General features: G+C 52.9%; 1 protein-coding gene across 1 annotated transcript; it reads right to left on the bottom strand.

The window, feature by feature from the left end:
* Window positions 1–2752: 2752 nt before the first annotated feature.
* On the bottom strand, window positions 2753–22051 carry CLEC20A (C-type lectin domain containing 20A). Its single transcript, XM_044266139.1, has 12 exons — window positions 22041–22051; window positions 18500–18553; window positions 15577–16073; window positions 14148–14213; window positions 11777–12142; window positions 10596–10617; window positions 9032–9414; window positions 8696–8770; window positions 7292–7313; window positions 5623–5720; window positions 4762–4847; window positions 2753–2979 (listed from the first exon to the last, which is right to left on the bottom strand). Exons 1-12 carry the CDS (start codon window positions 22049–22051, stop codon window positions 2899–2901), a joined length of 1761 nt encoding a protein of 586 aa, XP_044122074.1. The 3' UTR covers window positions 2753–2898.
* Window positions 22052–22253: the final 202 nt, after the last annotated feature.

The raw sequence follows: 22253 nt of genomic DNA, 5'->3' as shown, positions 1-22253 counted from the left end.
AAAGAGCAGGAGTTTCTGTCTTTGACTGATGTATGACCTTGAGAATTTGCTGGTCTTAAAGTTTTCCAGATCTTGGCCGACCTCAGCTTTGATTCACGGAGCTGTGGTTCTTCTCGGTCCCTGACTCTCACACTGTCCTCAGAGGTGCTCCAGGTGTGAAGCAGGTTCTTATCGGATGTCCCAGGGCAAGACTGTGACCATGGAGTGAGTTTGCATTCATATTTGCTTTGCCTTGCACCTGGATTGAGTTCTGGTTAGCTCCAGTTCAGAGTTCCTAAGAAAGCTGAACTTGGGGAAGGAACCTCCTTCGGGATTACCTAAGTCCCATGTGACCTGGAGCCGAGGCTGGTCACCAGACTAGACTTCTCGCTGGGCCACAGCCTTAGTTTATCGTCAGCTGTACCCACAGGGGCCACCTTCTCCTACAGATTGTGGAACCAAAAGGACCTTCTCCATTCCCCTTCCCCTTCTCAAGTCACGTGTGAAATCACCTGCTTGCCCCAAGTCAAGTGTTACCTTCCCACCCATGACCTGAGGGCCAAGAATTTGGGATACTTTGTTTTTATCAGTGTGTCAACTGGAAGACCTATTTTACTAGTCTGTTAAAGGCAAGATATGTTGGGGTGTTGAATTTTTAAATAGAATCTCTTTCCATGTTCAAGTGATTATTATTAGTTCTAGAAGCATTCTCTTGTTGTCATGACCCAGTTACGAATTCTCTTGAGTTTAGAAAGGACAAAATTGATGAAATTTGCATGAGACGGAATAAATATCTTACGAGGAGTGAAAGAATGTGAGGAAGATCCATGATCCAAAAGGGGACTGATGGACGGCAGCCTTCTCAGTAGCCCACAGGTTCGAGGAAACAGGATTTCTATGTCCTTTGCCTGATCTTAAAATAGATAAGTGGAAAGGCGACATGCACAGCCACACAAAATACACAATTCCTAGGGCTTCCTTTTTCTGAATGTTAGTCCGTCTTACAGAACAGCAATTCCCAGACTTTCTTGAGCTTTTAAGGTTTTGTGCTCTCATTTGTTAGATGTTACGACTGTGGTTCATTCCTCTTTAAAATGTACCATATGTGTTATATGTATATAGGTTAAAGTGACTTGAAATTGATTTGGTCTGACATTGTCTCAAGAATCCTAGCTATTGTCATTGATACCATGTGGGTCATAGAAAGAAAGCTGAATATCACTGATCTGAGAGCAGTTTCCAGAAAGAAGGAGCTTTGGTTCCTGGTCAATTGATCTCAGGTGTTTGAGAAACCAAGCCCGCAGGATGTGGCCAAGACAGCCAGCCACCCCGAGCCACCCCGAGCCACCCCGGGAGAGCAAAGGGGTTGTTCTGCCCCTGTCTCAGCCTGCATTCGCATTTCCTACTGCTTTCTTCTTTTTCATTCGAATGCCCTCATGTTCTACTAGGAAATGTTTTCATTTGGGACCTAAAACCAGATTTATCTGTATTTGTAGAAAGATTTCCACCGAAGCGATGTTTTAGGGGCTTCCAACATCCGTGGGAGGGTTTCAAATGTTCATGTATAAATATCGTATTTATGTCATTTCTAAACTCAGTTCCCAGTTCGCCAAAAGGTTAAAATATTATTGACTCAATGACCACTATCCTGCAGAAAAGTGGAAATAAATAGTAAAGGTTAAATTTTGACTGGTGCTTAGATATTTCCTAGTAACATTAGAATTAACCCAAGCAGACAGCAGCACACTAACCCGAGTCACACTTGTGAGGAATTTACCTTCTAAATTTGATTCTGTTTTTCATCTCCAGGGCCTTAATAAGAATGTGTTAATGCACACGACTATTTTACAATGATAACTCTAAATAATTTATTTTTTATTTCAAGAAAGAGAAATACACCTTAGAAAAACAAAACCCAAGATTTTATTTTATTTTTAAAGCCATATTTTTGTGCTGGTAGCACTTATATTGTTCCATACGTGAGACCCATATCTACATTTCATTACCTGGGTTTGTTCTAAAGAAGATTTATTTTTGTTCTGTGAATAATTTTTGATGGTTCTTGTACATGTACAGATATAGATACGTTTGAGGTCTTTTATTGATATTCCTACAAAGAATACAAATAAACTTTAACTTTAAACATTTCAGACTAAAGTTGCTACTGTATTTCACATAATTACCACCTTACTTCTAGCCTGTATCTGGGTGAGTAGAATACTTGGAGAAAAACCAGAAAGGAAATGTATGCAGGAACATTCTTCTGAGGTCATGTATTTTTTTTTTTCTTAAGTTATAGTTTAACATTAAGAACAATGTGTCACAGAATTTCCCAATTGACAAGTAAAAAATATTTACAAATATTTACACGTAGTAGGACAAATAGTTTGCATTAATAATGTTGTATTGTGATGAGGTCCACAGAGAGCTCCTCATTCTGGAGAACTTAACATCTCTTCAGTAGCTCGTGGCTCGGAAGGAAAGTGTCCTCCATGTCCTTTACTAGCGTGGCCTCACTTCACTTCCTGGCCCACTACTGTCCCCTCCCAATTCCCCAGGTAGATTAATGGGCTTTGTTTCAGGATTTTTGTCGCTTTGTTGGAGTTTTTTGTTCTTGTTTGCTTGTCATTCTCCAGGTTACTGTCCCCAGATGCTTCCATCTGCTTCTGCTTCCCTGTTTCATCCTATAAAATCCAGGGAGACCAGTTCTTTTGGGTTTTGTTTTGTTTTTTCTCCTAGGTAGTCTTCTTGTGTGTGAGATGTGGTTCTGAAATTCTACCAGTTAGCCTCCCCATATAGCTGGAGTTATTTCTAAAAGCCTGGGACAGATGTATTGTCTGACCTACTAGGAATGAAAATTTTGCCCTCAGAACCCAGAGAAGATTATGCGAGAACAGACTCCAGGTCAGTCGACATGGGCTAGTCTTTGTTTACTTCGCAGTCAACCCATTTCAGTCTGAATTGCTCATGGCCTAATGTAAGCTTTAAGACTTCTTGGATCTGAAACATCAAAACAAGAGAAACTGTCGTTGCTATCTTGTGACCTCCCAGCCTAAATGGCCCACTGCTACCCTTTATGTCCCGCCGTGCCCTTTCTTTTCCTAGCCCCCCTCCAGCTGCCCGCCTTTTGTCCTCAGCACCTCCTCTGATGGGAAAGCATATAAATCTGTTTGGTTGGGACACTACGTCCCCCGCCACCACACACACCCACACATACCCCCACACGCCCGGGGACAAAGGGGACTAAAACAAATGACTTAACCAGTGCATCTCAATCCTGTTATCAGAAACACTTCAGAACTTTGAAATCAGAAAAGAAGTGGGGGAGCCTATGGAGCTCTTTTTTCCACTCCCCTGGGGATTCTGACGAGTTGGGGCTAACAACCACTAGCCCATAGTGAGCCCTGAGCACTATGTGTCTGTCCCCATATTTCTCTGTCCCTGTTGCTAGAACTGGGTAAGTTGGCTCCAGGTGTTTCCTCACCTTCTGTTCGGAATTGAAAATGCTGCGAAAACTAATAATATACGCTCTACCTTCCTACACAGACACACATTGTCCCTCACCTTTTTCATCCTTTGGCTGACCTCAGCCTTGATCCTTTAAATCTGTGAGGTAGAAATTCTCTCCATTAACAGGGAATAGATACGTCCTAACAAAGATGGAATCCCCTGTTTGACTCCCAAGTTTCCCGTTACTGGCTTTACTCTAAAACAGAAGGAAGATGATTTCTGGTTTGGGTCCTCCCACCCACCCCCCAAAAAATGGTCCTTGACTTTTGAAAACCTACTACTGAGCACTGCAGTCTTACTACTTGAACTTCTACTGAAAAAATTATCCGGTGTTGAATTGCCTCGTTCGCATCTGTTCTTCTTTCAATAGCAAAATCCACTGGAGACTTTCTAGTTCCTCTGCCCAGTCCCCAGCAGGCCGGTGCACATGTGCGCACACACACACACTACTGTTCTTTCCAGACCCTTGAGTTCACAAGGTTTTAGAATGAGTTGCCTGGTGCTATTTATTCCTTTGGCCTGTGAATCAACTGCCGTTAGCTACCAGATCAAAGCCAGTCTGTTTTCTTGCCGGTGACATCATGACTTGGTTAGGCGACCTATAAGGAACTCTCTAGCTCTGTCATCTATGGCCATTATCTGGTATAACTGAAAAACGTGCCCTTCAGCCATATTCGAACGTGAGTTTAAGGCTTCGGTTGCAATATTTGGGAACAATTTTCCTCTTCGCAATGTCCTATCTTATAATCCTTGAAAAGAACAGAGGGCAGTAGGAGGAGCCTGGAACAAACGTATATTCAGAAAACTAATAATGTTGATAGTAACAGCTAATGTTTGTGTTTATTGAGCACTTACTACATCCCAATTTGTTAAGCATTTTGTATTGAATATTCCACTTATAATACCAACCATATTGGTGTGGTTGGTATGGAGTTCGGTTTTATTGGCTCTAATTCATGGGGACACTGAAATACAGAAAGATTAAGTTATTTGCCCAAGGTCAACTAATAGGTAGAAAGCCAAGACCTCAATTCAGGGCCTCCTGACAAGGGGCGGGGGGTGGGGGGTGGAGAAAAGCTTAGGAAAAAAGAGTAAAGAAGATCTGAACATCTCAGCACATGCACCAACCTGTCACCATGAGCCAGAGTGACGGCAGTGGGAACAGACGAGCTAATTTTCCAAAGCTTTTGCTCTAGGTATATTGGGTCCCACAGTATTGCCTTGCATCAAGTCACCTGACTGGTCAAAACCAGAAGTGGTCTGAAGTCTCACCTCCCTCAAAAATTGGTCTTTCAGATCTTCTGGGTCTGTCAGAGCTGGGATGGTAAAATCTGCTTTCAGGATTCCAAAGAGTTTCCCTGAAAAAAAAAAAAAAAAAAAAAAAAAAAGTGCTCTCTGGCTCAGGGAGAATTATCCCGTCGCCATTTGGAAACTAAGTTCTTAGCAGCCAGGGCTGCCCCCAGCGGATGGCACGGGTGCGAAGTGGTGATTCCAGGTTTCAAAAAGGAAGCAGGAAGAAGCTGCGGGCAGAAAGCTCAGCCCGAGGCTGGCAGGAAAGAGCCACCTCCTGGCCCACCTCCTGGCCATCCACAAGACGTTATCTTCTGTCTCTTCTGTATTTTCCCTCTTTTTTAACAAATCTCTTATGTAGATGCTCCACACTGTACTGGAAATACTTCCCTCTCCCTGGACCCACATTTTAAAGGCCCGGTGTACCCCAGAAAACTCTAAGTAGGTTCTCCAAGTCTCTCAAGCCGCTCAGCCCTGGGCCGGGCGCCTCTGCACTCATCATGGGGACGACGGCCGCCTGCGGGGACCACTGCCTCCTTGTGCCGCATTCTGTAGTCCACAGTGCCCTTGCGTAACTATCGCAGTGGGGCCTTGCGACACCCCTGGGCTGTGGGCAGGGCAGTCCTTACCGTCCCGCTGTTGCAGATGAGAAAGAGGAGAAGGTGGGGTGAGGGAGTCTGCTCCCCAGGCTTTGGCAGGAGTCAGGGAGCTAACTCCAGGCCCCTCTGCCTTGTTCCTGTCCCCAATGTTTCATGCCGTCTGTCCTAAAAAGCTCTCAAGTGCCCTGTGCTTGGGCATGGCTGTCCTGTGAAGAGTGGGACCCGGAGAACCAGAGGCAGTTACCTGGGGCGGGTGCCGGGGTGGTTTCTGCAGACGCCGGGTGCTTAGATGAGCTCAGACTTCGGGCCTGAGCGGCCCTGGCTGTCTCTCTCTCATCGCTGCTGGTTCCCCCAGTGGCCACAGCTACAGGAGGGGAACATAAAAGAGCCACTGCAAATACAGCCAGGAGCAGGGGGAGCTGAGACTGGCGAAAGCCCCCGAGCCACAAGCCAGGCCTGGGCCGCCACTGCTCCGCACACCATTGCTGCAGAAACCAGCCAGTCAGCGGAAGCTCCGCCCTGGCCAAACCCTGACTCACTCCCACAGGCTCGCGCGCCCAGCCCTCGAGCCCCTTCCCCACCATTCCACACCGTGTCCCTGCCACAGGGTGTGTGGGGCTTGGGCAATGTGATGAGAGTTCTTCCCAGTAGCGAACGTTTTCTTTCAGTAGGCCCTACCCCACGGGGCCTGATGCCCTTATGTTGCTGCCAGCTTCACAGAGACCCCACCATGGCAGCCAGGGACCCCCGACATTTCCATCAAGAGGTAGCACTGCGGGGCACCTGGGTGGCTCAGTCTGTTAAGCGTCTGCCTTTGGCTCAGGTGGTTCTGGAATCGAGCCCCACGTCAGGCTCCCTGCTCTGTAGGAAGTCTGCTTCTTCCTCTCTCCCTCTCTCTCTCTCTCTCTCTCAAATAAATAAAGTCTTTAAAAAAAAAAAAAAGAAAAAAAAAAAGAGGTAGCACTTCAAACTCAACATATTCCACAACCAAGTGCGGCCTCCTCTCAGCAACCTCCTCTCCCTTGAGAGGAATATGTGTGCAACTCGTAATCTTGTTTCTTCCTAAAGTCCCCAAAACAGGATGTCTGTGTGGAAGGGTATGCACATTCCAGAACCCACACGCTGCCAGAAGGCCAGCACCACCCAACTTTCCCGTCCAGGGTCTGGGATCGCTGATTTTCCCTGCATTTGCACCGGCATATTATCACCCCTTTAAATCTTTGCCAAACTGGTAAGTAAAAATATTCTTTTAAGAGGCGCCCTGTGTGGCTCTGTCACTTAAGTACCCGACTTGATTTTGGCTCAGGTCATGATCTCAGAGTCTTGAGACGGAGCCCCAGGTCAGGCTCCGTGCTGGGCGTGGGACCTGCTTAAGAGTCTCTCTCCCTCTCCCGTGGCCCCTCCCCCTCAAAAAAATTATTTTAAAAATGCATCTTGATTTTAGTTTGTATTTCTGTGATTCAATGAACAAAGCTGACCGTTTTAAAAAATGTGTTTGCATTTGTATTTCTTCAATTACTATCACTTGTAAATGATAAAACCAATCCCCGCGCTGCCCTCCTCATGCTGCTGGTCTACCCCGCTAGCCTCAGTCCCACGTCCCACAGGGGGCAATAGCCCTTACCCACACGTGCCATTCCTGCCTCTCCTCTCCAAATGCCCCCTCCTTTCCCCACCCAAAGCCCTGTCCGTTTCTTTAGTGAAATGAATAAATGTATAAAATCCAGAAACAGAACGGAAGAAACACTGTAACCACTATTAAGGTTTTCACACATTTCCTTCCAGCCTTTTCTCCCAAGCATGGGTGGTTGTCCTCTCGGTGTGGTCATGAGTGTGCTCCATATAGGATGCTGAACCGCGCCTCTTTCCTTGTGTGCCCTGACACACGCGTTGCCCTGCGTCATCACGCCCGCCCGGCTCCTACGGACGACAGCGCTGAGCCTCCCGCTCACTTGCTGGATGCCTCGGACGCCTCTACGGACTGCGGGGTCACGTCCTTCAGACTCTGCCCCTCTCTCCCTCTTTCCCTGCTTCTCCTTTCCCAAATACATGGCTTCTACTCTGGTCACATCAGACTCCTTGTCGTCCCCAAACCACACACTGTCTGTCACATCTACATGCCTTTGCCTGTGCTGTTCCCTCTGCCAGGAAGAATGTGCCAGTGTTTGCTGCCTGAAATCCTCCGTTAACTTTTGGTCCAACGGCCACCACCTTTCCAGGCAGAGTAAACAAGGACCCTCGGGTCACACTCTGGGCTCAGCACTTAGTGAACTGTTGTCGCTCTTAGTCCTGATTAGACTAAACTCTCTTAAAAACAGGGAACAGGGGTGCCTGGGTGGCTCAGTGGGTTAAGCCGCTGCCTTCGGCTCAGGTCATGGTCTCGGGGTCCTGGGATCGAGTCCCGCGTCGGGCTCTTTGCTCGGCAGGGAGCCTGCTTCCCTCTACCTCTCTCTCTGCCTGCCTCTCTGTCTGCTTGTGATATTTCTCTGTCAAATAAATAAATAGAATCTTTAAAAAAAAAACAAAACAGGGAACAGGCCCTGCTCATCTTGATACCTACAGTTCAATGTCTTGTTCAAACCCAGTCCTTGGGAAGTGATTGTGGAAGTAAATCATCCACCAGCGTGTAAATCACTATTCAAGGCCTGGGAAAGATACAAAGAGGCGTAAAACAGCCCTCGCCCTGTGAGATTCCACCATCTCAATAATTCATAATCTGATTATTCACAATCATTTATAATTAATAAAATGAGAAGGAGGCCAGCCCTGTCTACTGAGTAAGGACACGGACAGGAGATGGCAGGAATCCCTACACATTTCACTAGCGAGTTGAGACCCAGATCGTAGTAACTGCCATTAACTGTAGGTCTGCCAGATGCCGGGTACTGAAAGACACTTCCTGACCCAGGTCTCTTACTCGACTTTAAAAATGAGAAAAAGGGAGTTCTGAGAAGTTAGGGTACTTGCCTCGGGCCACAGAGTAAGTAGGAGAGTCAATATTCCAACCCTCGGCCATCAGACTCCAACAGCCAAAAGAGAGAACTTCTCCCCTAGATCCCGCACCCTAAATGATTACCCAGCCAGGAGGAGCCGGAGAAGGGGCTCTGGCAGCACAGGGTCCCCCAGAGACTGGACTGGAATGCAGCCAGGGGAGCCACAGCCCCCGCCCTCAGCCTCCTGGCCTGTAGCCTGGGTACAGAGCCTAGGGCTCCATCACCCGCCAAGGAGGATCCAGGCGCTGGGGCCGGGCCAGTGTGGGGTCCCCAATTCACAGTGACGCAGGCGGACACCTGTGTCAGGCCCTGACCAGCTCCCACCTGTCTCTGAGGCATGCATCCCGTCCTCAAGGAGCCCGAAGGCTTCGAGGCGCTCTCTTCGGTCCTGGGGAGCTCCTGGGAGAGGCTGGGGGTGTGAGGCCAAATGCCTGGGCTGAGCTGGAGTGGTGCCCTTCTGCAGGCAACTGAGGCGTGGAGGGGGGAGCGGTGCTTGGGGCCACGACTCGCGGGCCTCCTTGGGCGACAGGGCCCCCCCCTCCCAGGGACATGTGGACTGGGGTGGGGCTCAAAGCGGAGGCCAGAGCGGCCCCAGGCCCCATCTATGGGACAGAGAGGGTCACCTGACAGCCAGCCCAGCTCAACGGGGAGGACAGGTACCTGCAGGGGCCAGGGCCCTTCCTTGCAGGGCTAGGAGCTCCTGGGGCGCGTGGGCTAGGAGGGAGGGCACGGGGCGGCGTGGTCCCCCGGGGGCTGGAGAGCTGTTGGCGGGGTGACAGGGGGCGGCCAGAGGTGAGCTTGGAGCCATGCTGTGGAAGCCGGGCCTGGCGCTCATGCGCTCATCCTTGTAGCAGGAGGGAAGGCTGGGGACGCGGCGGTGGGGCGGGGGGTGGGGTCCCGTCAGGCCGCGGACAAGGACAGGTGGCATCCAGCGACCAAAGCCGGACTCAGCACAGAGTGGGGTGCACACCGGCCTCCGCTCCCCCAGGCCCCGCTGTGGCGGTCTGCTTCTTGCACGCCTGGCCTTGCCCATCCAGTTTGGTCTGGGGCCGACAGGCAGGGGCCAGGCTAGACCTTAGATGCGAACCAGATGAGAGGATCTTACTCAGTTTCTGAGCCACATCTGCCCACTGGCCCAGCCCTGGCGCTGTTGCCTTCAGGATAAGACCATTCATTTCCTTTGACCCTCTCAGGGGTTTCCCCTGCAGGACCAGGGTGTCCCCGCTCAGCCTTAAGCACCTAGCCCACCTGCAATCACCCACTCCCCGTTGCGAGTTAACTCCTCCTGGTGGTCCTAAACAAGTATAGAATCACCTGTTCCAGGAAAGCCAGATCATCACAGGGACTGGCCTCTCCCCTCCCATGTCCCCACCATGCCTGTGACTGTACATGCGACACTAACTATCACGGCCTTGAGGTCCTTCAGAGGGGCCCCCGATTTTACTGTGTCCCCAGAACATAAATGAAGCTCTGGGCAACTATGAACAAGTCCCCTAACTTCTCTGTGTCCACAGCAAAGGCAATAAAGTGTTTGTCAGATGGAGGGATCTGGAACAAAGCCAGGAGAACTGTTTTACCCTCAATTACCCTACTTAGCTTCAGAGCTCTTGGGAAGCAAAATGAGGTAATAGCTGTGAAGATGTTTCCGGAATTTAAAAGGTCCATAGGAGTGCAATCACTGTCGACCATGTCGCCCCACATTGTCCCAACAACTCATTCCGCATCTTCCCTCCACCCAGAGGAGCCCGAAAACACAAGGGATTCCTCAGCCACCTCTCCTGCGCCCCCCCTCTCTGGTTGCCAACCTCAAAGTCCCCTCTGATGACTCGGGAGCACGGCCCAGCGTCAGACCTCAGTCTCCCAGGCTGGCCCTCATCACCACGCATGGGGCCACACAGCCTCTCTGTTCTGGAGCTGCAAGTTAGTGGCCCAGTTCAAGGAGGAAGGTTGAAGGGGACCGAGTCCCCCTTCTCCAAACCCAGCTGGCCCTGCAGAGAGCTGGAAGGTGGGCTGGAAATCCTCTTGGGAGGGTCCCATGGGGCCGACCCCATGCTGCTGCATGCAGGCGACCTCTCCACCTCTCAGGCCCTGGAGACCCCGGAACCCAAGAACAGGTCCAAAGAGCCCGTATAGAACAGAAAACAGGGATGTACTTGGCCTGAGTGTTGGCTCCACGGTCGCTTCTGAGGAGGGAGCGTGAAAGGTTGAAGAGAGAGGGGCGGACTTCCAGTGCCCAATGGTGGGGTCTGCAAGGAAGGAGGGAGAGCGGTGAGGGCAGGCCTGACAGGGCACAGAGCACCCCCGGGTCTGCCTCACCTGGGGGTCACTCAGCAGCCCGCATCTCAGCCACCTCTGTGCGCCTGCGAGGGCTGATCACAGAAGGGGGCTTTGGGGGTCTTTAATCCTCACAGGAGCCCTGCAAGGAAGGAACCATCCTTCCTCCTTTACACATAAAGACTGCCGTTCTCATTAAATCCGAAACACAGAAAGAAACCGCCAAGAACAGGCAAATCCACAGAGACAGGAAGTGCATTAGCGGCTGCTGGGGCTGGGGTGTGGGAGAAAGGGGAGTGATTGCTCGAGGGGGAGGAGTTCCTTCTGGGGTGATAAAACGTCCTACAATTAGGTAGCAGTGAAGTTTGCACACCCCTAGAACTACTAAAACCCACTGAGTCAGACACGTCAAAGGGGTGATTTTTAAGGTATGTGGATCGTATCTCTGTAAAGCTATTGCAAAAAATTAAGAAGGCTAGAAAGGAAGGAGGGAGGGAGGGAAAGAAGGAGGAAGGAGAGGAAGGAAAAGAAGGAAGGAAAGGAAGGAAAAGAAGGAAGGAAGAGCAAAAAGAGAAGGAAACGGCAAGACAGAATGCGACCTGCTGCTGAGGACATACAATACACAGGATCCAGAATAACCAGGCAGGCCTCTGGCTCCCGTGACCTCCGGTGCAACACTGACGTGGGCGAGCGTGTGCGGGCGCTCACTCTGGGGCCGCATCTCCACCAGCTTCCTTTATACTCCTCATTCAGTCTCTGAAGCCGTCCTCAGAGGTGCGTATCAACAATACCATTTTGTTAAGTGGATTTCCCAAAGAGGAAAAATGTCTGGCTCTAGTAGAGCCAGTCTCCTCTAGGGAGACCCTGATTCTAAAGTCCATGTTTTAACCTCTGCATCGCCCTAAAACTCATTGCCATTGCTAATGGCGAAAGCCCTGAGACTCCGTAGGGTCCATGCCATTCTTGAAAGCTCCCTCAGAATTAGAATAAAGCCTGTGCCTGTTACTCTCGCGGCCTAGAAGCTCTTCCTTGGGTCTACCCTCAATGTCTTCGGCTGCCATAAACCCACGCGCCGTCCCCATTCCAGCCCCGGGGGAGCCCGGGGTCAGCAGGGGAGGGGTGGCCACGCACCGTAGAAGCAGATGAAGGGCTTCAGGGCGGAGCAGGCCAGCGCGTACACTCTGGGGGGGTAGCGTGCGTAGGTGCGGAGCCCCGCACACAGTCCTGCCCCGAACTTCGGCACCTGGAGCCAGGTGGGGACGCTGGCGCCCAGGCCGCTCGACCAGCTCAGGGCCCCGGAGGCTGGGTTGAAGTAGAGGCCAATCCAGGCCTCAGTCTCCTCAGTGATGGACCTCAAGTCCTCCCTGCCGGCCTCGTCGGTCACCTGCTGCAGGTCGGCCAGGTCCGTGTGGTGGCCGCGGCAGTAGAGCAGGGCCGCCTGCCAGGTCAGCTCCCGGGAAAACCGCAGGAACGTCTGTCGGCCAATCTGGACCACGGCTGCGGGCGAAGAACAGGGACACCCCAGGCTTGAGACCTGGACCTCTGATAGCCCAGGCCTCGCTCCCCCCAAACTCTGGTCTGATCCAGGCCCTTCGTCCCCACTACCCCCCACCTGGGTGTGAGGTTGGATGAAACCCCTGATTTTCCAGGACTAAACACCAGGTTAGGAGAATGGAGGAGTGTTATCGTGGCAGCAGCTGGGAGCAAGGACATTAGGAAAAGCGTGGGTGAAGCAGAGCTCTCCTCGTGGTGAAAGGCCCTATAAGTGAAGTCAAAGTCTCAGTTTTGTCACCTGTGCAATGGGGCGAGTAATGTCACCTGAACGGATTTAAAGGCTCACATGAGAACCATGGAAACGAGTGGGTTCACACAGGACATGCAAATAATTAGCACTTAATTAAAGGGTGGTTAAACTCTGTGGGGGCGTGATGAGGAAGAGGGGATAATCCTGGCTAAGAGGCAGCCGCATGTGTGAGTTCCAGGAGCCTCTGGTGCTGGCTCTCAGGAGGCTCTGGGCTGAGGCAGAACAGAGAAAGTGTGGGGTACTCTTCCTCCCGGGAGAGTCAGGGAGAAAGACGAGCCTGGTGAGGGAAGACCCGCAGGACAACAGGAGGCAGAGTGGGCCCGTCCCCCTCGCCCCTGACTTCCGGTGGGACTCAGACATGCAGGCCGCCGGCCTCCCACAGCCTCTACCCCCAGTCTCTGGCTGACACTGGCCTGGGCCACTCCTCATGAACCCCACCTGCCCTGCTGCTTGCCAGTCCTGTCTCATCTGTCGCACACAAGCCAAACATCCGATTCCAAACAATAGAAGGCAGGAAATGATGTGGTATGGGATCCTGGGGGAAGGATTCTGGAGCCCCGCTGGAAGAAACGCCTCTATTTGCAGAACACAAAGCCACATGCTGAGATTCAAATCGGGCCTCCCAAAACCTCAGACACACACCTGTTCATCTAAGCCCCTCAAGATTTGCCTGAGGTTTCCCTAACTTTCCCTATCTAAGCTGATTTTTTAAAGCTACCGTCTATTAAGCAACCAATGCTCCCCAGCCCTGAGCTGTGCTGCAGTGTCCGTCATCTGCTCAAATCTTCACTATAATCCTGAGATGTCGATGTTGTGAACCTCATCTTACAGGTGGGAAAAGGGGGGCTCGGGTGGGTGATGATTTGCCCAAACTCATGTCATATTAAACGGCAAGACGAGATTCAGCCTTGGAAGCTCCGGCCATCTTCATGCTGCAACTACGCATTCCCTAGCATGCAGAAAACCACCTCTGTAAAGCCGGTGGAGGGAGGGGTTTAGATTTCCTTTGTCATGGATTCTTCACACCAGATGTGAAGAAAGTAAAAAAAAAAAAAAAAAAAAATTAGGATAGTAATAATCAGAAGGGAAGTCCCCGTCATCAGCTGGGTGGACCTGGGCTGTGAAGAGGTGCTCCCTCTCCCCCACCTCCAAGCCAGTGAAGCAGGGGTGGTGGTGAGGGGGGCTGGTAATCACAAGAGCTGGGATACAGCCTCAGCCACTGATGTCACTGTCTGGTCGGAGACCTTTCAGCAAGTCACCTCCTTGTCTGAATTATAAAACAATAATAAATAATCTGCATACTCCTTCTCTCAAATAAATAAATAAGTAAATAAAACTTGGGGTGGGGTGGGATGTGGTGTCCCTGGGTGGCTCAGTTAATCAAGCCTCTGACTTCGGCTCAGGTCATGATCCATGATCTCAAGGTCGTCTGCTCCGCCCTCTCCCCACCCCACCCCCCAGCTCGCACGTGTGCACGCGCTCTCTCTCTCCCACAAATCAATAAATAAAATCTTTAAAAAATAATAATAATCTGAATAATAACCCTGGGTTGATTCTCTCTATGGGGTTCTGCCCAGGGACAGCAGAGCCGGGGGTCCCTCAGCCAGGCAAGGGAAGCAGAAGGGACACAGGCGGCATGACCTTGTGACCGGTCCATGTGGATGACTCAGGAGGAAGGCAGAGCTCCCCAGTGTGTACCTGGCTTTGGAAAGGTGGTTGGGCTAAGAGCAGGCTCCGTGAAGAGGCGGTGCCCCACAGCAGGGTCTGCAAAAGAGACCACACATTATGGGGAGGGAGAGGGCTGCTGGGGATCCCTTCCACAGCCACCAAGCTGAAGGCAGGGGGGTAGACAGGCTCACCCATTTCTATTACATGTATTCAAGAACTACATACACAGAGAGAGGGGGTGCCCCTACTTTTTGGCAGACACTATTCTAGGCTCTGGGAAAAGAGCAGAAATAAGGGAAACAGGATCCTCGCTCTTGAAAAGAATATGAGAAGCAGGCAGCCTTGCAAAGGAGGGGGAAGGAATACCTCCAGGAGAGCCAAGGCCAAGACCCTAAGTGGGAAGGACCAGCAAGTATCCATGGAGCAGAAAGCAGTCAGTGGGGTCAAGGCCAGGGATAGGAGAGGAAGCCAGAAGGGTCAAGCAGGGCCTGGTTGGCCTCAAAACGGATAGGATTCTAAGGGCTAAGGGAACCTACTAAATATGTTCATGCAGAGTGACATGATTTGCATTTTTTGGAGCTCACACTGTGTTGAGAACTGACTGTGGGGTAAGGCAGACCACCCCCACCTCCCCAACAGAGGCCCAGGCGGTGGGCTTGGGGAGAAGGGGAGAAGTGGGTGGAGTCAGGATGCGACTCACTGGAGCCCAAAACAGAGAGAGGAGAGGAGAGCCTACATCCACGGTCCTTTCTTCCAGAGGACTCCCACCCCTGCAATACTCAGCACCCCTGAACATCTCTCTGCCAGCTTGGGGAACCCAAGGTCAAACCTCACCCTTGTGGGGAGAAAGCAAAAACTGGCACTTTTGACCAGAAAAATGCCCTCTGGTGTCCAAGCATCCCCCTGCTGCAGGGTCCCAGCACCTTCCTAACGAGGTCAGCATCAGGGGCCAGCAGGAGGCAGGATGGGGGCGTGTTGAGTACCCTGGATATCCTGCTAGGAGGCCTGAAGGTGTGGGCTCCCACCCACTCCCGCCCAGGAGCAAAGTGGCTGCTCCACTCTCCCAGCCGGCAGGAGACGGAAAGCGGGCCCCCTGCTCCGTGAGGAGGAGGAGGAGGAAGAGATGGAATCCGGCTCTCGCTGCTGCAGAGATGCAAGTGGACACCCGCCCCCCGGGCTTTTCCTTTCTTCCTCCTTTTCTTTTTCCTCTTCTCCCAAGTCCCTAATTGGCAGAAGGAGACTTGGGGAACATTCCAGATTTTATTTTCTCTCTATCCTGATTTACACCTGTTTCTCTGATGTCAGAGTCTCGGGAATGAGGGGCAGAGGAGACGGAAACTCGGGCTGCAGAGAGGACTCTCTACAAAGGTAGGTTAGGCTACTGGTCAGTTGTCCCGTGAAAGACTCGAGACTGCCCCCCCGCCCCCGCTCTGAGAATGGGACTCGGAGTGGGACACACCGTAGTAGCAGATGAAGGGCTTCTGCGCCGTGCACGAGGCGGCCCCCAGGCTGGGGAAGATGGAGATGGAGTACAGGGTGGCGCAGACGCCCTCCTTGAAGACCGGCAGCGAGCTCCACACCGGCGCGGTGAAGGCGGAGCCGCTGGACCAGCTCAGGCCCTGAATGCGCACGTCGAAGAAGAGGCCGATCCACGCATGCGCGCTGCTGGTGAGGGCGTAGAGCGAGCCCACGCTGCGCGCGCTGTTCATGCTCTGCAGGTCGGCCAGGTCCGTGTGGTGCCGCCGGCAATAGCGCAGCGCCTCGGACCAGCTCAGCTCCACCTCCACCCTCGAGAAGTTCTTGCCACTGCTCGTAGGCTGCCAGGCTGGGGTGGGAGAGGCGGTCAACGCCCAGCCGGCTGCCCCCTCCCAGCCCTGGTTCCCAGAAGAGCTTTCAGCCTCCACGCAGGCAGCCTCCCGAGTCTCTTCTTTCCCACTCCACCCCTTACGGTGGGCCCTGCACCCACACACCGCTCTGCCTCTGGGCCTTTGCACAGGCCGCCCTCTTGGCCTGGAAGGACTGGCCATTCCCGACGCCCTGCTCCCCGAACCCCTCAGTCTCCCATGCTCTGGTCTCCTCTTTCCCTTTGCCCAACTAACCGCTCTCTGCTCTGCGTCTTCCTGGGGAGGCGCCCCTTTCACTAGCTGCACTGTTTAATAACTTTTAATAACCTTAATAACTTAATAACCTTTGTTAGTGCTTAATAACAAAGCCCGCGTTTAACTGAGCACTCCTGGCGCACCTGTATCTCATTGAATCCTTCCACCAAGTCCCTAGGATGGGCATCACCATGTCTGTTTTACAAATGAGGAAACCTAGTCACAGAGAGGTAAGTGACTTGGCAAGGCCACCTCTGGGGAAGGAATGGAGGTGGGATGCAGGGACTGTGGGTGGAGTTCCCAGGCCCTGGCCCTTGATCATAGCCTGGCATTGCCCTCTGGCAGGCAGGGCTCACCCCTAAGGCTGCACATTAGAGCCCCCTGAGGAGCTTTCCAAATACACCGATGTCCCAGCGCACCCTACAGCAAGGATCTGAGTTTGCTGGGATTGCATCAGAATTTGGTAAAAGCCTCCCAGGAAAGGACCTTTTTGCTTGTCTGTCTTCATCACCAGGTGCAAGCAACTTGGGTGCAAAGAACGAGCCTTATTCATCATTGTATTCACAGTGTCCAGCATGTCAGAAGGACCCATTGTGTTGAAAATGAATTAATTAATTAATTAATTAACTAATGAGCAAGTCAAACCTCTCCTGGGAGCCAACCCCAAGCCCCAAGATCTCCGTGTTGGCTTCCTTCCTTCCTAACTCCATGCCCTTGTGGGGTCCCCCCAGAAAAGGCTGCTCAAGGGCGACCCTGCCCTGCCAGGCCCTGCCTGTGTGGAAAGATGGAGGGGCCAGGTGGTTGGGGTGGGGGGCTAGGCCTTAAGGGATTGGCCTCAAACCAGATGCCCTAAGAGAGGAAAATAAGACTCAAAAACTGGGCATACACAGTGGGCGATGTGTGCACAATCAGAAGGAGAGGGAAATGGGTGACGGGACCTTGCCGCCCTGGGTGAATCTCCAGACACCCACCAGAATCCAAGATGCTGCCTGTGGCTGAGAAGAGTCGGAGGATCCCTGCATCAGAGAAAGGGAACAGGAAAAAAAGTCAGTCTTTCTTATGATGCGTGATTCACTTTGATGCTTTTTATCCTATTCTGTTTAATTTTTTAAAGTCACTGACCGTGGCCCATAGTCGATTTAGGACCCAGTGGGTCACAGCTCTCAGTCTGAGAAACTGGAGGTCAACACTGTGTCCCACTACCTCTCAGACTCCAGCCTCTAGCGCTGAGCTCTGGGTCTGCGTCCCACTCTCCATCTGTCACACATAGATCCACCCTCTGATGTGGTCTGTCCTGGGCTTCCCAGCTCACACCAGCACCCCCAGCTCCCACCCAGGAGTCATCGCGGGTCCCTCCCCTATCCCTCATTCCTGGCATCCAGTCACACCGCAAATCCTGTCATTCCTTGGATCTGGAAACTTCTTGAACTTTCCACATCCTTCCACGCCTACTGCCATCCTTGCCGCAGCCACCATCCTCTCTGCGACAGACAGCCAGCGGGCCCCTCTGCTTCTACCCCTGGCCACCTCAGTAAGTCCTCATGGTCCGCACCCAGTACAGTAGTTCACCCCACCGCTCAAGCCCTCAGTCCCAAGGATGCTTTTCTAGGAGGCTTTTCTAGATGCCTCAGGCATCTTCTCCTCACACGCACCAGGCTCCACGTGGAGGGCCCCAGGCTACTCCTTTTCCTGTCTTTACTCTCTGCAGTCTTTCATCCACCCCTCAGGCCCAGCCCAAAACACCCCGTTCAATAAACCTTCCCACCCACCTGATGGGTACAGTCCGCCCCCCATGTCACTCCCCGGGACTCTCCCTTCCTGTCACCCTGCTTATCCCCGGCACTGCATGGGGCACATTCTCTAATATTCGGTTTGCTGTCCCCCAGCCAAATGTCTTTCCCCCATGACAGGTTATGCTCGGGGAGGTCAGGGTCAATTTCTGACCGGCAGGTACGGGGCACTTTGATAACAGCTGCCCGCGTGAAGACACAAACGAGAACAGCGAGTGCTAGGTTCTGGGCCTGGGTCTGCGGGTTCGGGAGGGGTGAGAGGAACCCAGCCGGCAGGGTGTGGGGGAGCAGGCTGGCAAGCAGGGGGGAGGTGGCCGAGGCTGGCAGCTGAAGAACATGCCTTTCTTTCCACTTTGTCTCCCCTTCAACCTCAAACTGTGAACCTCCAAGGACAGGTGCCAGGCTGTCTGAGACCAGAGCCGTGGGCGCGCACGGAGTCGGATGCCCTCCTGCCTTCACCCTGGGGACCCCGTGACAGGTAAGGCAGCCTTACCTGCTGCGCAGCAGAGGGACAGTGACCTCCCCTGGATCCGCATGGCGGCAGCACCTGGAAGACAGAAGGGAGAAGACTCCTCCCCAGCAGAGGCAACACCTGGTCTTCTGGGGTTTTATACCTCACCCTCCACTCCCCTCCTCTTCCTACAAAAACTGACAGATTTTACTGAGCAAATACTTACTCAGTGCCTCCTGCCGGCCAGCTGCTATGTGAGGTGCTGGGGGCAGTTGTGGTGGTGGGGGGGGGGACACCCAGAAGGAAACATCCCTGTCCTGCGGGTTATAGGGACAGCAGCAGGACCTGGTAGTCAATGAGCAGAGAGAGGGGAGGGGAGGGGGGGAGAAGGAGCCCGCGCGAGGGGCCTTGCTTTGCTGGACCCTCCTCCCTGCTCATCCATGTGCCCACACCACCAGGGAGTGGCCATCGGATTCCCCAGTGTACACGTGGGCAGCTTGTGGCTGGGAGAAGTGAGCTAACTCACTTATGACTACCTGGTATATGGGCAGTGGCGGGACAGCAGCCCAAGGTCACAGGAAAGCAGAAGGTGGAGGCGGCGGGCCCCCAGCAAGCCCTACTTCAGGGACATCGGAGCACCCCCACACACACCCTGGTCTGGGTTCTGCCTCCGCGATTAAGCGCAGACCAGAGACCAAGGCATTTTTTCTGGGGAGCCAAGAAGAGCTCTCTCTCTCTCCCCCTTCCTCCCTCCCTCTCAGCATCCTGTTTATGCCCCAGCTCTCTCCATCCCCTTAAGGGCTAAGACTTTGGAAACCAGAGTCTGGAAGATTCTTTGCTGCGCTCCAGCCCCTCACACCCTCCCCAGAGGGAAGCGCAAACAGCCCCTCTGACTGAAAGGGCAAAGGGGAAGAGGAAACAATTATGAATGCTTCGAGCCAGTGCTCTGTCACAATATTCTCTTGTGCCGTGATGGCCTCAGATGGCGTCCTCCACGTGGCAGGACGCCTTTGTGCGAGGGCCTCTCCGGGGACAGAGGAAAGCCCGACGATGCTGGCCTAGATGATGCCAGGCCTGCCGGGACCCTCCTCCAGGGCAGCTCGGCCACTCATCCAGGAGTCGTCAGGTCTCGTGATTTAAGGGCCCAGCAAGGCAGCCCTGGCTGCCGGTGGGGGTGGGGGGAACGCAGAGGGCACCTCCTGGGGAAGCACAGCAAAATCTCTCAGTAGAGAGCCGCTGTTCCGGTTTGTCTCAGGAGAATGTGCTGTTGCTTTTCTCTTTGGTTTCCCCCTCCTACCCAGGACTGTCTGGGACACAGACAGAGGCCCTGAAGCTGGAAGGAATCAGGAGACTTCAACCCCCCAGGAGGCCGGAGTGCTGGTGGGGGGGGAGGACAACAGCCCTGCTCCCAGGACCCGGGTTTCACTGGACTTGGGTTAGGGCAAACGGAAGAGAGAAACCAGGAAGCAGGAGGCTTCCTAAGTGACCTAGGGATGGACCGTTGGATTACACAAGCCACCGGAAGCAAAGGGGTTCATGAAAATCCCCAGAGTTTCGTACCCCATTCTCCAAAGTAAGAATGCATTTCTGCCCAGACATGATACACCCTTAAGTGTAAGTCTATGTAACCTTCATTTTTTCACAGTTGGTATATACCTTTTCTCCCAAACCAACTAGATCTGCTTTCCCAAAGTGGGAACCTCATTGCCCACACTTGCTTTATTCCTGGGACAGGATCTTCGCCCCCCAGAGAGCAGGCAGGTGTTCTCCTGCCTCTCTCAAGCTGCTAATGACTGTCTAGGGCCCTTGTTAGAGGTGCGCTTTGTGGCCACAAGGCCCCAGCCAAGAACAAGGCGAGTGGGTTTCTCTAAGCCTTGATTCCAGATAATGGAAAAAATATGTTTATTGGTCTCTGGCATTTCTTGGCACACAGCTTCTAGAACACTTGTCACTTGCTGGGTGACAGGAGTGGCTTTTGTTCTGCTGAGGCGACTCTAGGTAGGCTCCTGCATGGTATGGGGAGCTGCTCACCAGGAGGGCCCCGTCCCCTCGCCAGAGTTCATGTCTGGTCATACCTACGCAGTGACAGCGCCATTAAAATCCCCAAAGTACGGGGTACAGAGAGTGTCCAGGTGGATGGATGAACCCATGGGGACTGGGGAGAGTGGTGGGCCTGGAGGGGGCACAGAAGCTCCGCCGTTCCCCAGCCCTTGCCCTACGCCTCTCTTCCACCTGACTTCTTCAGGTGAAGTAACTTCACCTGAGTTACTTCCTTTTGTGATACATCAGCGATCTAGTAAGTCCAATGGTTCTCTTTCTGAGGGGCGCTCGCAAATTAGCTGAACCTGAGGAGGGGTCATGGGAACCTCCAACCTCTAGCCAGTTATTCTAAACTACAGACCACCCCCTGGCTTTGTGGCCGGCATCCGAAGCGGGGGTTGGGGGTTTGGGGTTGGCAGGCTTCCAGGACGGAGCCCCTACCCTGTGGGACGGGCCACATGCTATCTCCAGGTGCACAGCATCAGAGCTGAGATTGCCGGACCCGCAGCTGGTGTCACACAATTGCTGTTGGGGGGATGTCCCCCCAACGTCTGGTATCAGAAGGCTTGGGAGTGTGGCGGTGGCATCCGAGTGAGAGAGACACACGGGAGGCCTGGGGACGCTTTTCCTGAACAGTTCCCGGCCGGGGCTGTCAGTTCCTTGACCAGGAGGGTCATGACGGCTAGCTTACCAGGGTGTGAGGAAGACTAAACGAAATGATCTTTGCAGCGGATTTGACTCATTCCACAAATTCTAGTGTGCCGCAAAACTGTACCTCTTGATTACCAACACCCCAGAATGTTGCCTCCAGCCCTTTGCTGCAGCCCCTGCCCCACCCCAGCTTCCGGCCACCCCCCATCTGCTTCCTGTTACTACAGATGCACTCTGAGCTCTCCGTTTGCTTGGAATTGCCCTCAGGACAGTGTGGTTAAGACTCGACCATTGGTCACACATACCCAGACTTCAGCAGTCCTTACAGGCTCAGTGCTGTTGCACTGTGGGAACACACCACAGTCTCTGTTCTCTCTCCTGTTGGCAGCGTGCAGTCTGGTTAGGGGTCATTGTGCACAGAGCCTCTGAACATTTATGAGCAAATCTTGTCTGGATATATGTGTAGTGTCTGTCTCTCTTTCTCTCTCTCTCTCGGCAGGGGCTGCCGCAGGTTTCTTGGTACAAATAGCGCAGACAGAAGCCTGGGGTCATGCGGGTCCCCTTGTCCTCACACTGGCAGGCAGAACCCTCTCCGCCAGAGCTTTCGTGGGGGCGTGGGCCACTGTGGGAGGTGCTGTAGCCTGCACCTTGGTTTGTGTCTCGGCCTTGGCCTCTGGCCGGCAGAGCCTGAGACCCTTGGCAATGCGGCCTGAGTGTGCTTCCCCAGCTTGGGGTGAGCAATACAGGCAAATCAACTGAGCTTGTGGCTGCTGTTCTTTGGGATCGTGGGCTTGACCCCCTTGGCCTTGACAAGAGCCTTGGTGGCCTCGGCACGTGCACTCGTGGTCTTGGTGTTGTTGGCCTGCGTCTTCTTCAGACTCTTCCTGCGTACCTTAGCAACATGCCCGTTCCCCAGGAACTTGGGTTCTACCCCTTAAGAGATTCCTATCTTTGCGACTAGGGTCTTCTGATGCCATTTCTGTGCCGTTTTCATGACTGGTTGTGCGTGGTGTGATTCTTGGACTTGGCCATGTCTACACAGAAGCCTGTGGCTCCCGAAGAGCCTCGGACTGGAAGAGAAAGAGAAAGACTGGATATCATGTTC

The sequence above is a fragment of the Neovison vison genome, chromosome 10 (genome assembly GCF_020171115.1).
Source record: "Neovison vison isolate M4711 chromosome 10, ASM_NN_V1, whole genome shotgun sequence".
In the NCBI taxonomy this organism is placed as follows: Eukaryota; Metazoa; Chordata; class Mammalia; order Carnivora; family Mustelidae; genus Neogale; species Neogale vison.
The sequence above is the reverse complement of the archived record's forward strand: the minus strand, read 5'-3'. Positions and strand labels throughout refer to the sequence as shown.

Coding starts and splice junctions, on each gene's coding strand:
- CLEC20A (XM_044266139.1), bottom strand. Junction 12,143..14,147: donor AACCACCTTTCCAAAGCCAG/GTACACACTGGG, acceptor CTTCGCCCGCAG/CCGTGGTCCAGATTGGCCGA. Junction 4,848..5,622: donor CACCCCGGCACCCGCCCCAG/GTAACTGCCTCT, acceptor TTTTTTTTTCAG/GGAAACTCTTTGGAATCCTG.